Here is a 14,921-nt window from a genome sequence, read left to right as displayed (position 1 = left end):
TGGGGATTCAAATGAGGGACAAAAATTTTTAAGCTTTATTTTATATATCTCTAATTTATCTATCCATTCTAATTTGTTTAATTAAACCCGTTTTGTGCCTTTTGGTGCAGTTTTTGGAGCCCTGCTTGGAACTGCCAAATTTGGTGTACATCAGTCGAGCAGTATTGAAGTTATTTCCATTTTTTAGATTTTTAAAAAGAAATCTAAGGATGAAAATTTAGATAGACTTTGTAATTACTAGACCGATTTACTTGAGTTTTTTTTTTCTATATGTTCCATTTTGCAGTGGAAAGGTTTAAAGATGATGAAATCCCGATATTTTTGAATTGAAGTAAATAAATAAATTGAATCTACAAATTGAACAATATGACAGACAATGAAAAATTGTGAGTGGCTTATATCTTAATTACAGTGTGAGTATTAACTTATATACCTATACTAGGTCGAAACGTCGGCATAAAATAAATAAATATGGATTCAGTATAGGTATATAAGTTAATACTCACACTGTAATTCAGATATAAGCCACTCACTATTTTTCATTGTCTGTCATATTGTTCAATTTATGTATTTATTTATTTTTTCAATTTTTTAGACACTACTTGCATATCTTATATTATACATACCTTTTTACCTACATGATATTATATTTCATCTCCCACTGTTTTCAATCTACTACCATCTAATTCCACGATTATCAATCAATTTAATTTTTATATATATTTTTTTACTATTCAATTATCAGTTATCAATTTTTTATCATTTATAATTCAATTCAATATTTTGTATAATTCCAAATTCGTTTGTATACTATTCCTTTTCAATTTTGTTTTTCTCTAAATGTTGTTATCTATTTTGTTCTATAGCCCTGAAGAAGACTTGAAACTCAGGTCGAAACGTCGGCATAAAATAAATAAATATGGTTTTGTTTATTTATGTTGTTCTTTGCTGACCGCACCCCTCCCCCCCTCGATAAACTTCTCCAATCATAAAAGTATTTAGTCATTTTCTAAATGTTCATATTATATACAAAGCCTTAATCTAAAACTACATAAACACAAAAGTAAAAATATGTTTTCAATGTCTTTAAATAAGTAACATAAAAGAAAGTCGTGTTTACTTTTTATAAATTAGCACAGAATGAATCACAATAATAATTGAGTAATCAGAACAGACGTTTTATAATTTTTGAGAGGTTAACCAATGTTTATAAAAATTAATCGGTTTTGATAAACTTATATAAATCACACCGCTACAATATAAGGATTAGTGTATAAACAGTATATATGTTATTTATTTATAAAGATGTAGAGTTGAAAAATAAACTATTCAATATGCACAACGTTTTAGGTTACAACTTTCAATGTTTCGGGTTTCCCCATCTTTAAATACTAATATTCCTACAATTATTTATGTCTACAATTAAAACATTATAATCAATCTTACCTCAATTTTCAATTTCTTTTTGAAGTCTTGTCTTATAGTCATATTAATTAAAATTTATAACGCACTATTTGAACTATGTCGTTCACTACTGATACATTCATATGTCCCTTTAGCACAAATCGATATTTAACTATACTTGGCATTATCTCTTTGGACATATCAATATGCCTGTGTACTGTTTGTCTACCTCCCTATTGATGTCTATATTTAATAAATTTTGCTATTCATAGTATATATATATGATATGGACAACAATGATTACCATATTAGTAACGTGAGAAAAGTTCTAAGAGAGAAGTTAATGGAAACAATGCAGTAGGACTATAGACAAGTACCCTGAAGACGGAGGATTCTGAAACGTCAGTGTAATGTAAATATTAAAAACAAAAAAGAAATATTTGGAAAGGAGAAAAAGAATATTGCTAAATATTTAGATGTTATAATTTGAACCTTTCTGAAGAAGGAGATTAGGGTATAAATAAAATAAATTGTATCCAATTAATTCCCAACACTATTTATTGATAACTTAATTATGCATCGTTTCATTATCAAGGATTTCTCTTTTATAATTTCAATAATACTTATTCTCATATTACCTTTATCTTCTTATAAAATTTAGACTATACACTTTCTTCCAACACTATTTATGTCTATGTTGATGGTCATTATCTAATCATTCTGTAATTATTTTTATTCATTACGGCTGTTGTCTTTAACTCTGATGAAGGCCTGAAATTCTGGCCGAAACGTCGGCACTATTATCTGTTTTTATTTATTTGTATTTTCGCTTTCATTATGTGCATATATTTACTAACTAGATTTTCATATGTATATTATTATTTGTTCTTTCCACTTACTTAATTTTAATATTACTTTCCTCAAATAGCCCTATCTTCTTATGATACTTAGACTGTACATGTCTTTCAACACTATTCATATATTTAGTGGGTGTTATTTTTTTATTTTCTAATTATTCTGTAATTCCTTTTATACATTACGGTTGTTATCTTGGTTTCTTTTCTTGGCTCTGTTGAAGGCCTGAAATTCTGGCCGAAACGTTGGCTCTAATAAATAAGTTTTCATTTATTTGCATTTTTCACTGATCGCACTCCCAACAATCTACTTCTCATTTATATATGTATAGATGAATAACCATTTGTTACTATGGTTAATACTATGGTCACATATATATCTCGTTGGTTACATATATTTTCTTTCTCTCAATTTTATTTTTTATTTACTTATATATTCCTACATTTATAACTTTATATATTATATATTCCTTTGCATTATATAACTTTAAATTTTTATTTCCTTAATTATGTTATTTTTACTTACTTATTCAACTACCTATATATACATTTCATTCTATACTTCTTTCATCACTTTATTTTTATTTAATAATTTACTATGTGTCATTCTGTTTATATTTTCTTTTTTCCTTTTTTTTTTTTATTCATTGGTTGATATCTTCTTCTTTGTTCTAAGCCCCGATGAAGGATAGAAATTCTGGCCGAAACGTTGGCACTATTAACTAAGTTCTTTGAACTTACTTGTGTTATATTCTGACCGCACCCCTACCATTAAAATATATATTGTGAAAACATGGTAACTTGAGTCCGACATAATCAGTTCAGTCAATTCCATAATGAAGTGCAACTCAGTATTTTGCTCTCATGGGTTGTTTCTACGCCAGGGTTCAGGAAAATTAGTTGAATATTCATCTAATTCCACTCAGTGGTTACATTAATTTATTGCTGTATTTGTTGTACAACACTTTATTTTGCAACAGCATAGTTATTTGTAATAACCTCAATTATGAGTTGACATTAATGGTAATACCCTTATATGGTGAACAAATATTTACCTACTAAGAACAGGCGAGTTCCTCCAATTTTATCTAGTCATGGTTTTCTTGATCTGCTCATCAAAAAAGAAAATTTAGTAGATTATTACCAAATTGCCTTTAATAAAGTCTTTTATTTATTTTATGTAACAGCAATAAATTTATTAGTACATCTCTTACACTTAGTTTCAATTATGGAGTCCACCTTTTTACGAATTATTAAATCCCTCTTTCTTTGTAATTTTTATTTAATAGGCCTTATATGGTTAATGATTTATGAAAGCCTTTATATCATGAAATATTAGATGAAGAGCTGTCTGCCAATACTCAAATTAAAACTTGCTTAACGTACTATAAAATAGTGTACACTTATCTTCTTAGGTGTAGTAGTTTTCATGATATTTGCTAAAATAAATTGATTTTTAGTTGTTCATACAAAATTTAATATTCAAATGTGAATATCATAAAAACTACTACCCCTACGAAGATGTCATAATCTACTTTATAGTACGTTAAACTACCTTTAATTTAGTTCTGGCAGACATCTGTAAATCTTATGTATTTTTATTTATAAATCAAAAGGTTTATCTGAACAACCAGAAATCAACATTTTGTCGAAAATTATGAAAACTACTGCTCCTACGAAGATAAACGTTATAAAATACTTTATAGCACATTAAACTAGCTTTAATTTGAGTGCTAATAGACATCTGTTCATAAAATTGTTCCTGAGATATATATTTCCCTAAATAAATTCACTAACTACGGATTTTTCAGTGCATTGTTAATGAAATGTTGCTCTTTAAAAAATAGATCTCGAGAACTATAGAACGTAAATAGATCTATTGAGGTTTTCTAGTGTTGTTGGTAGTTTTAAAGATATGGAGATTCATTTCATGAAATGTATACTGAAAAATCAGTTGTTAGTGAATTTATTTTCAGAAAACTATATCTCAAAAACCCTTCGATGTAAAAATGTCAAATTAAAGCTAGTTAAATGTGTTATGAAGTAGTTTGACCTTTATCTTCGTAGGAGTACTATTTTATTATATTTTCAAAAATGTTATCCGAAAACTAGAAATTAACATTTTGTGAATTTATCTTAGAACATATCACGAAAACTACAACTCCTATGAAGATAAACGTTATAAACTGCTAATAGACATCTATACGTCGTACAGTTCCTGAGATATAGATTTTTCAGTGCATTGTTTATGAAATGTTGTAATTTAAAAAGCTATATCTCGAGAACTATTGGACATAAATATGTCTATTATGGCTCATATTTTAGCAAATTTACTCTACTTTAAATAATGTTCTATTAGCTTTTCTAGTGTTAGTAATTGTTAAGATATAGAGCTCCGAATGAAAAATAATTTTTTTTAAGTATATATGTATGTATGGTTGACCGTAAAAATTGATATATAGGGAGATGGTCAGAGTTGCGGTCAAAGGAGAAATAAAAATAGTTTACAACTATTTATTTTCCAACGTTTCGCCCCACTTTGCAGGGCTTCATCAGGGCTGTCCAAATAAATAAGTTGAACATCTTTTTTATTGAACAATTTTTTTTAAGGTTTTGAAGCAGCTGGCATTTTTTGTCCCCCCTACCTGTACTTGGCAGACTCATCAATTTTGACTAGTAATTATATGTAGTTTTCAATTAAGTAATACAAAATTGGGGTGAAATAACTGACTTTTTTCTCCTCTTGGGCTCTTCGACTATGACACTTTTGTACCTTTATTAGTAGAGGTACCTTTCTAGGTATTTGATTACGTAGGATTCATGTAAAAACAAGAGGAACTACTTAATTCATTAATCCTGAGGAAATTGGTGGGGTAAAAAAGGAGGTGCAGTTCCGCAATGCTACGAGCAAATGGCAAATTAGAGTTGGCGGAGGAACAATTGTGGAACAAAGGCCCCATCAAGAGCCGGACACAACCTGTTAGCTCTCGTGGCTCGTCCTCTTCGCCGTTCATTAGCGCGCCATTCATTAGGGCTTAATCAAGTCGCCACTTTGGGGGAAAACGATATTAACCAAAGCCTTTGATTTATAGTTTAATGAATATTGGAAATTAGCAATCAACATGACAAATGTCTGTCTTCTCCTAAAGCAATAGTTCATAATACTGGAACTACACGTCTGCCACTTGCAGCAAATCCAATATTTGTACAAAGCAACAAACGCCCGTACGCTTGCTTTGTTCTTTTTGAATTTTGGCGGCTACTACATTCGATTTGCTCTAATTTTATTATTAAAACGAACAAAATAAATATATAAAATGAAAAGAAATATAAATATCAACAAAGTAGGTTTTAGATGATATAAATGATTATGTATGTTTATGTAGAACTAAACTTATATATTCAAACTTCGTTTTTTAATTGTTATCAGAAACTTGTTAATTTATTTACTTAGACACATATCTTTATAAATATATATTTTGGTATGTTAAATGAAAACTAAACTGCTGTAGTTAATTAATAAGATTTGAAACAATGTATTTAACATCGAATCGATAGAATTCAAAAATATACAATCATAAATTAGATCAATAGATTGACTTGGAACAATGTGTAATTTCAGTTGATGAATGACTCTAAATAAATAAAATAATGACAAATGTTTGCCCATAACTTTCATAATTAATAAACAAAGTATGTAAAAAAAAATATATATATATAAATAACTGTAATTCTTGAAAACCATCTGTCATACTCAAGTGTTCGATAACAGATATTTAGGCCAATCTTTATTTTATTTTTTATATTTTATTGTATCTGGACATACGGCTTTGAGCTTTGGGGCTCCACTAAACCTTTGAATTCCTCTTATATCCAATCCTTACAATCTTAAATATTTTGTAAAATCCTTAATGCTCCTTACTTAGTCACAAATAAAATCATCCATAAATATAATAATATTCTCTATACAACTGATCTAGCCCAAACCTGATATTGATCTTACCATTATAAACTCCCTAAACACCAAAATCCACTACTTTCTAACCTTTCTTCCTCTTCCAGTCAGTGGGTAGCTTCACTAAAAGCCTTTATGATATGATTACAGTCTAACATCACACTTACTAGATGTATTTTTATGTAAATACAGTCGTAAATTTACATAAATAGATTTTAAAAAATATTTCATAGGTCATGAAAAATAACTTATTATGACTTATCCAACAAATAGTACTTTTTGATCTTGTTTTTTTGCAATAGATAAATATCTTTATGAAAATTATCAGAAATTAATTATTACAAAATACATTAAATTTATACATATTAGGAAAAAAAGAGATGTCTTAAGAAAAAGAGAGTAAAGAGATGACTTTGAGGATATTGAATTAATAATAAACTTTGAAAAAATGATGTATATCTAATAAGAAAATCCTCAAGGTAAGGAAAAAAAAGTTTTAATTGTCAATATAAATTGAAAATTAATAAATGAAAAAATAATGTCTGAATCTGTCTAAACATTAATTATGAAATTATTATCAATTTATACAATTTTGATCCCTTTTTTCTCTCAACTTCTATTCTTTAAAATTCTCTTTTATTCTTATATTTTTATTCTCTATTATTCTTTTATTTTTTAAAATTTTAAAAAGAAATTACATCAATATTGAAGATATAGCCAAAGAAATCAGTGTGTAGTTGAAGGAAATAATGTAATTGTTATATAAAAACAAAAACTTTTTGTAGGTTGTATCCTTGAGAATGGCCTGAGGGCCGAAACGTTGGAGAATTTTAAAGAATAAAAATTGAGAGAAAAAAAGGATTAAAATTGATAATAAACTGAACCACTCTCAAACAATCATGTATAAAAAATAATTAATTAATTATGAATTCATAAAATTAGTACATTGCTGCTGGCCAAAGAAAAGAAAGATTAAAAAGGTGAAATAAGAAGAGAGAACAAAAGTATTAATGTCTAGACCATTGACTGTATTCAAGTGTGATCACTTAAATTTTTATCTTAACAACACAAAAAAAGTAGGTGATTACTAAGAAAGAAAACTTTTCATTCTTCAGACAGTTCCTTAAGTAAATAGTCAATAAAACAAAAACAAAGGAAAAAATGTCTAAAAAATAAATAAATTAATAATCTTAAATATTTTATTTACTCTCAAGATAACTGTCTTACTAAACTTTGTTTATTCATTGTTGTGAGATTATCCAAAATTTATTTTTAGAGTTGGTATCTACATTTTTGCAGGTCTTAATTTTGAGGATACAAATTTTTTGTTATGGATGAATTTTTGAAGCCTTCTCTTCTCATTAATTATACAGTACTTGATATCAAATTGATTGATACCTGGATTGTTACTGCGACAAGCGACACAGTTGAAACAGATACCATATGACCTAAGGAAAAGTATTGAAGATTCTTGTGGAGGGAAGAATGGAAAACAGTAATATGATATTTCATAAAGTGAATTATATAGGAAAAAGCAGATGATGGAACAGATAGATTTGGGTTTTTTTTGGAAAATGATAGTGACACAAGGAATATTGTGCAAAAATATAAATTTCATGATACCATCGTAGCCAAGTATGTTAGGCATCACTTTAGCAATCTCAAGTTTGCTGTAGCACTGATTCGATTCCAGTCTGGTCAGGTTGAATTTTATTTTTATGCAGCCCCATGGAATCTCCACTTTTGTACTCTCCTCACCCGGTATGTCAGAAATGGAGCCAGTTCTTTTCGAATTTATAGTGAGAACAGAATATTCAATTAATTATTATAGATTTAGTTTTCCATTCTCATAGACATTTTCTGCCCTTTTCCTCTCATTGAGGATTTTATTATTGTAGTTCATTATTTCAAAGTATATTATTAATGCTATATCCTCTTAGTCATCTCTATTATTTATACATATAATATGATTGTTTAATTGTCATAATTTTCTTAATAAGATTGATCTGAATACATATTTTATCATCACCATCATACTCATTTGCAGTCAAAGATTGTTTGTTGATAAAGCAGTATGGTGACTGGCTCTGTTTCTGACAAAGGGGAGGGGGGTAATCCTACTAGTTTTCAACCTGCAGAGTGGGAAAATTCATTCCATGGGGCTCCCTCAAAATAGAAGTTAACCCGCCTAGACTGGAATCGAATAGGTGCCAAAGTAAATTTGAGGTTGCTAAGGTGATGCCTTACATATTTGACTACCATGGCATCATGAAATTTATATTCTCATTTTATATTTCATTATATTGAGTCATAAAGGTTTTCTAAAAGAATCCAAAACCTATTTGTTTTATAACCTACTCTATTACCTGTTCACAGGTTACTATTTTTACCTTAAAAATTATCATATTACTGATTTAACTTCTTCCTCCCACAAGAATCTCCAATATGTTTCCTTAGGTCATATGGCATCTGTTTCAACTGTGGAACTTTGGGGTGATCTATGTTAATGAATAGTTTGTTGTAATATTCCAGGTATATTCCTGCCCTAAATTTTTAATGTAATTTTAGTTTTGTACAAATTTTGAATTTTGAGCTAGGCTGTTCACACATTTTGTGAGATATGGTTATTTGGCTCAAGGTATTTCTGTTGAAAGCTTGAATTTGAAATTGCAATTCAATTCAAACCACCCCTTTATTATTATAAATAATAATAAAAGATAAGTGAAAGGAAACAACAAAGGATGTTCTCAAAAAAGCCTGTCACTATTGTTTGTTCATACTGTAACATCTTCTATATGTCCATCTTCGTTTTTGAAAACTTTCTGTTTTGATTTTTCAGATTCAACAACAAATTGGTTGTTGTTTTTCTAAGCCACATATATGTATTTATAAAACAATAGATGTTTTTAAAATAGGACAATAATTTTTTTTTTAATATAAATATTGAAAGCAAAAATATTTCTAAAAAAAAAGACAAAACGAAATTAAGTAATTTTTGAATGATAAAGTAAAGCCTTTAGTCTCACAAATAGCAGTTAATGGCTAATCAGTAAATATTTCACTGATTAAGACGTCATGGGGACTATAAATCACATTAATAAACAAACAGAGATAGCGTATCTCAAGTCAACAGCCTAATGCAGAGTAACCAGTTAGAGATACATCCCATGTCAGTGTTTGAAAATAGGGATCATTATACAATTCAGATAAGGCCCTAAAACTGTAAATTGGTTACTAGCTTTAAAAATGTTCCTTTTTATGATATTTCAATGATTATGATTTGAGTTAGAACAGTTTAACTTATCAGAATAAAATATTGGTTTATATATCTAGAAAAGTTTGTAGGAGATTCAATAACACGAATATTAAGAATTTTTTTTTTAATACTTGGTTAAAAAAAAAAAAGAATCTAGAATGGAAATAGTTCCTCAGCAACCATTTCAACTTTTTTGAATAGTGAAAAAAGTGTTCATGCAAGTTAGCCAATGGATCATGTTCTTCTTTAATCATAATGATTTTGATAAAATAATGATAGGCTATTAAATCGTTAGTTTTAATAATATTAAAACTATATATGTGTATGTTTAGTGAAAATAACTTTCAATTATCCATTTTTTTTTCTCTAATTTTTTTTTTTCTCGAAACGTTGGACTGGTGAAAAATAAAAAGTGTTGAGACAAAAAAGGATAGAAATTTTTGATTTATTTAATAAATAATTACCTTGTCTCAAGAAATTGAAATAATATAATTAAAATATTGATAACGTAAATAAAATTTTGGTATTGACATGAATAAACAGTAGGCATGAAAATGTTATTGACAATTTGCTAATAATAATTTTACTGGTCCAATTGCAGTACAAGGACACTGTAGCGACCCTACTACTATTTACTGAACATCACTATAACCATTATAAGCCACCTGGCACAATCTAGCTGTCCGCACGTGAAGCACAAAAATTATCACACACACACTCTATATTAATATTTGTACTATTTCTTGCAAATAATTCAATTGTACAAATGTAGTAAAATTGTCATATGTTGTAATATTCTTAAATGTATTCTTTGAATCAATAAAGTTTACAATAGAATCTTCTGATCCACTAAAAGCTAATGCCTTACTCGTATAAATCTCTCGATGGTGTTTAATAGACCCAGAGAAACTAATTAGTGCAACATGCTAAACCAACTCCACCCCACCAGCCGGAATGGATCCTCCCCATTCTTTGTTAGCCCCTGGCTAATATGCCACCAATGTAAACCTGCCTTCAGCGGCCCTTGCAATTGTTCTTATAGTGCCATGCGGCAAAACAAGATGTATCATATGTATATATGTACTATATATTATTGTATTATATATTATGTATTTGTATCTATATGAAAATAAAGAGGTTAGAAAATGAAAAAAAAAAAACCAACTCCAAATATTTCTAGTAAAATTTATATGGAATGGACATATCAAAACAACAGATAAGTATTTTACTGTACACCTTCAAGTACCACTAGTAGAAAAAGGTAATATTCTATCTGAGTTATGTAACGCATCAACCTATTAATTTAATGTTTTTTCTGTTTTAGAGAGATCAGAAAAAAAAAAGAAAGATTGTAATGGGTATCAAGGTATTTAATGATTCTGTAATATTATAGACTATATTTATTTGTTTATTAATCACATTTTCAATAAAATTATTAATTTTATTATTTACATAGTTAACATACAATTTATTCTTATCCTCAAAAGTATTTTTATGTACATAAATACATAAAATATACAATACAACTGGACTCCATTTCATTCATGAAATATATATATATACAACACTCGTACATAAAAATAAAAAATAAATAATACCTAGAAAACTTTCTTAGCAATATTAGAAGTTGTAATAATTATAAGTTTTCAGAACAAAACTTTTTTAATAAAAAGGAATGTCTAAATGAAAATTTTAGTAAAGATTCAGTCTCTTGATTTAATTAAAACTTCACAATAAAAGATAAACTATGTGTAATATGTTTTATTACAGTTAAATTTTAGAATATGATTTAAAATGAAAAAAAAAAATCAATTTTACATTGTTTTTTGGTAATTTTTTTTTACATCAAAATCATTTTTTTAAATTTATTAAAGCATTTATGTTGTAGTACAATGAAACATTATTTACTATAACAGAAAAATTAAGTTTCTAATAAAACATTTACTATGAGATATATATTTACAATGAAACTTCTATTAATGGATACTTTGAAGCAGAGAACAATTTATATTTCACTAAAGTTGCAAGTTTTAACTTTGCGTAAGTATGAGTTTCCTACGAGTCAATAGTTTCAATAAACGGATACATACATGAACATATGTTAATATACAGTTATTAAATCACATGTTAATGTATATCATATGTTAATATACGGTTGTTAGTGTTACACTAATTTCCATACTTTTTGAGTCTTCATAGGATTTCATGTGGTTTAAACTATATTCCTGAATTATGTGTTAACTATACAAGTGGTTCTAAATTGTCAATAATAATTTTTTTTTTCAATGGAAAATCTTTTAATTTAGAGGAAAACAGTTTTGATGATGCTGTATTTGATTAGTTTTCTTGTGTTGAGCCTCAAAATATTCCTTCGTCTGAAACTATTAGTTAGCAAAATGCATTAAAATTTTAATCTATGTGTAATATTAGAAATTCTGGATCAATATAATTATTATAAATGTCATATCTATCCTTCCCTAAAGTACCAGCTCTTGTTTTATTTTTTTATTGATAATGGTTGATCCTCAAAAAGGTAAACAATGATGAGTATCTATTATTGGATAATTTCACTTTTAGTAAAATATTTAAAGAAATACAACCTAAAATTAAAATTTTTTTTATTGAAATACTCGACTAGATTATTTGAAATATTTTTAAGATGTAGTCTCTCATGTATAAGACATCCTGCTCATATTGTAATTTGACTTACGAATTTGTGCGTTTAAATGAATAGCAAACTAAGTCTGTTGTTGTACATCAAAGACGCGTGTTGTGTAAGGTGTCTTCCTTTGATTTTGACTTGAACTCTTCTTCATGAAGCAAGTATCTTCACACTTTAAAATCCTTAAGTTCGACATAAGTGCCTCATTTGATATCCATTGCTTTGGGTGCTGAAGTTCAGTGTTGGTTCACTTCAGGAGAACAGAAATTATTAATGCTTTTATTCTTCCAGTTAGGGTCAACTGGATCGACTCCAACTTGGATTAGAACTTCTCCTTCGCTGAGTCTTTGTTCATCCTTTTCACCTGACTTCTTTTCGGCTTCTCTTAAAATCTTGTCTTTCCTCTTCGACTGAAAATTTAGATCATAATTAAACCAATATAATAAACATTAATAAGATATTATATTATAGGTATAATATATAATTAAAACATTAAAGGTGATAATATAGAAAAAATGATGTGATGTATGTAAAGATGCTTCATATTCTTTTAATCACCATGATTAGATATTATAATAAACATATGTTTACACCTTATATAAAATATATGGTATGTAATAAAGTGAATGTTTGCTGTGTCAAAGTGAAATTCAGTTAGTGTTATACTATTAATATATAATCCGGTTCAGGATTATGTTCAATTGGCTATAAACTTCTTTTGCTACAAATAAATATCTTTATCAATTAAACTAAAATTAAGCTTAATCAATACATAATAATGTATCTGTATGTTTGTAATATATACAAACTAAACATACATTTCTTTTATAGTCTTTGCATTGATATTTACTTGAAAAGCACAAAGAGCCTCATTAAGTATGGTCCCTCTTATTTAATGGAAACGTAAGAATACTGCATTATTTTATTGTTAAAGTTTTTAAAAATTCAATTGATATTCAGTTCAGTCATTTGTTTTTTATAGTAATATAATTAGATTTATCTCATGTGTCAGTTGTGAGTAAATATGAAAATAAACAGAGACGGATATAAAGGTTCATAAGACCTAACACAGTACTAACAATAAGTAGATAGTAATTATAAATAAAGTCACAGGTATATCAACAAGTAAATAAATAGAATTTGCCATTGTTTGGAAAACGTGTAAAGGCACCTTTAGATTTGATTTACTCTATTTTCATTATAAAAAAGAACAACATAAATATAGGTAAAATAAAAGAAAACAAAAATACCAAAAAATTAGATGGTAGATTACGAAAATTCATGTAAATGGTTCTACATACCTATAAATCGAACTTTTATTCTAGATTTTTAATCTAATATTTGTTAATTTAATTACTTAAACATAAATGTCTTTATAAACTTTATTTGCGCTGTGTAAAAAAAAAATTACTGTTAAAGTTACCCATCCCTACAGCCCACCTAGAAGGTTGAAACGGCAGGGACCAAGAGATTTATTAAAATAAAAATGACGATTGGAGTTCTGGCAATGGTCAACTCAAGTTGAGTGTTTACGGCTTTACCGCACTTGCTCAGCCTCCACTGGCTCACTACCAGTGATGCGGGGAGAGGAATGCGCTGGGATCTTTTGAGCTCTGCTCTACCCCTCATACGTGGGGGATAGAGTGGGCTCATGGATTCTCAGGTCGATTGTGTAAATATTGTATATAAGAGTGTAAATGTGACTAGAGATTATATTATTTTATCATTATGTTATTTTATTTATTTTTATTTTTTTTTCATACACATAGTTTGATTATGTTCATTTTGTTTATCCGTCTGTTTGTATATATTTTAGGAGAGATTTTTTTTTTTCATTCTATTATTTATTTGTATTCTTATTTTATTTTATTTTAGTATGAATGTGATCATTCATCACTATTACCTATTGCTCACAACTGTGTGGCAGATTGTAATATCTATCAATAAATAAAAAGTACTGTTAAAGTTAATAGATAAGATTTAATACAAAATATTTACACTGAATTGTTAAAATTTTAAAATATACAATCTTAAAATGAAGTTAATTAGTGATTCTGAAGGTTGAAGAAATTCTTTAGTTAATTAAAGCACAAATATTTATCTATTGGCAGTTAGCTAAACGATGCTAACTGAACATAAATGTGTGAACACAAGTGCTCTTTGATTTGTGCCCAAAAAAAGACACAAATACAAGCCAAATTGTATCAGTCAATCCAACTCATCTACACGCTTTCGCTTAAGCAAATTTATGGAAGTTTGGCAAACGTATAGAAGCACCTTTAGGTTTTCTATAATAAACCTGGACTGGAGTAAAGAAAAATATATGGTTCATAAACAATAACATTTGAAAATGTTTTTTAATTTTTTTCCCCATTTTATTCAAATTCATTTTAAATGCCAAAATTATAAATTAAAACTTTTTCCCTTGGAAGATAACAAATGTTATTACATCATGACCACAAGAGCAGCTATGACCATCTTTAACAGAAATTGTATAAAAATACATGAAACCTTCGGATAGCAGAAATCCCAAACTCCACTGAGAAAATATATTTTTGAATTTTTTCATTTAATGTTACATCTTTTTGAAATGTGAAGTATTTTTAATCACTCAACCAAAAGTAAACATGCTGGAAGTAAAATAACCCCTTACTATTAAAAAATGGTCATGGGCCTATTTAGTGGGGGGCAGCTGCCCTACAATAATTGAAAAAATTATCAATTTTATAAAAAATAATTTTTTTTTAAAGCAAATACTAATTGTAATAGCTAATAGCATTGTGACAATTA

General features: G+C 27.8%; 1 protein-coding gene across 3 annotated transcripts in view; it reads right to left on the bottom strand.

Annotated features, from left to right (window-relative positions):
- Positions 1-10,981: 10,981 nt before the first annotated feature.
- fusl (fuseless) overlaps positions 10,982-14,921 on the bottom strand; it is a 49,905-nt gene continuing 45,965 nt past the window's right edge. For 2 of the 3 annotated variants that reach the window (XM_014417725.3, XM_014417710.3), the window contains one exon: positions 10,982-12,541. In XM_014417725.3, the coding sequence (XP_014273211.1) occupies positions 12,368-12,541 (174 nt within the window). In that variant the 3' untranslated portion in view covers positions 10,982-12,367. The remainder of the gene's footprint in view (positions 12,542-14,921) is intronic. The other variant, XM_014417718.2, reaches the window with a different exon arrangement.

Source organism: Halyomorpha halys, unplaced genomic scaffold, assembly GCF_000696795.3.
Source record: "Halyomorpha halys isolate HHAL.00 unplaced genomic scaffold, Hhal_1.1 Scaffold11.1, whole genome shotgun sequence".
Taxonomy (NCBI): domain Eukaryota; kingdom Metazoa; phylum Arthropoda; class Insecta; order Hemiptera; family Pentatomidae; genus Halyomorpha; species Halyomorpha halys.
This window is presented reverse-complemented; position numbering and strand designations above follow the sequence as displayed.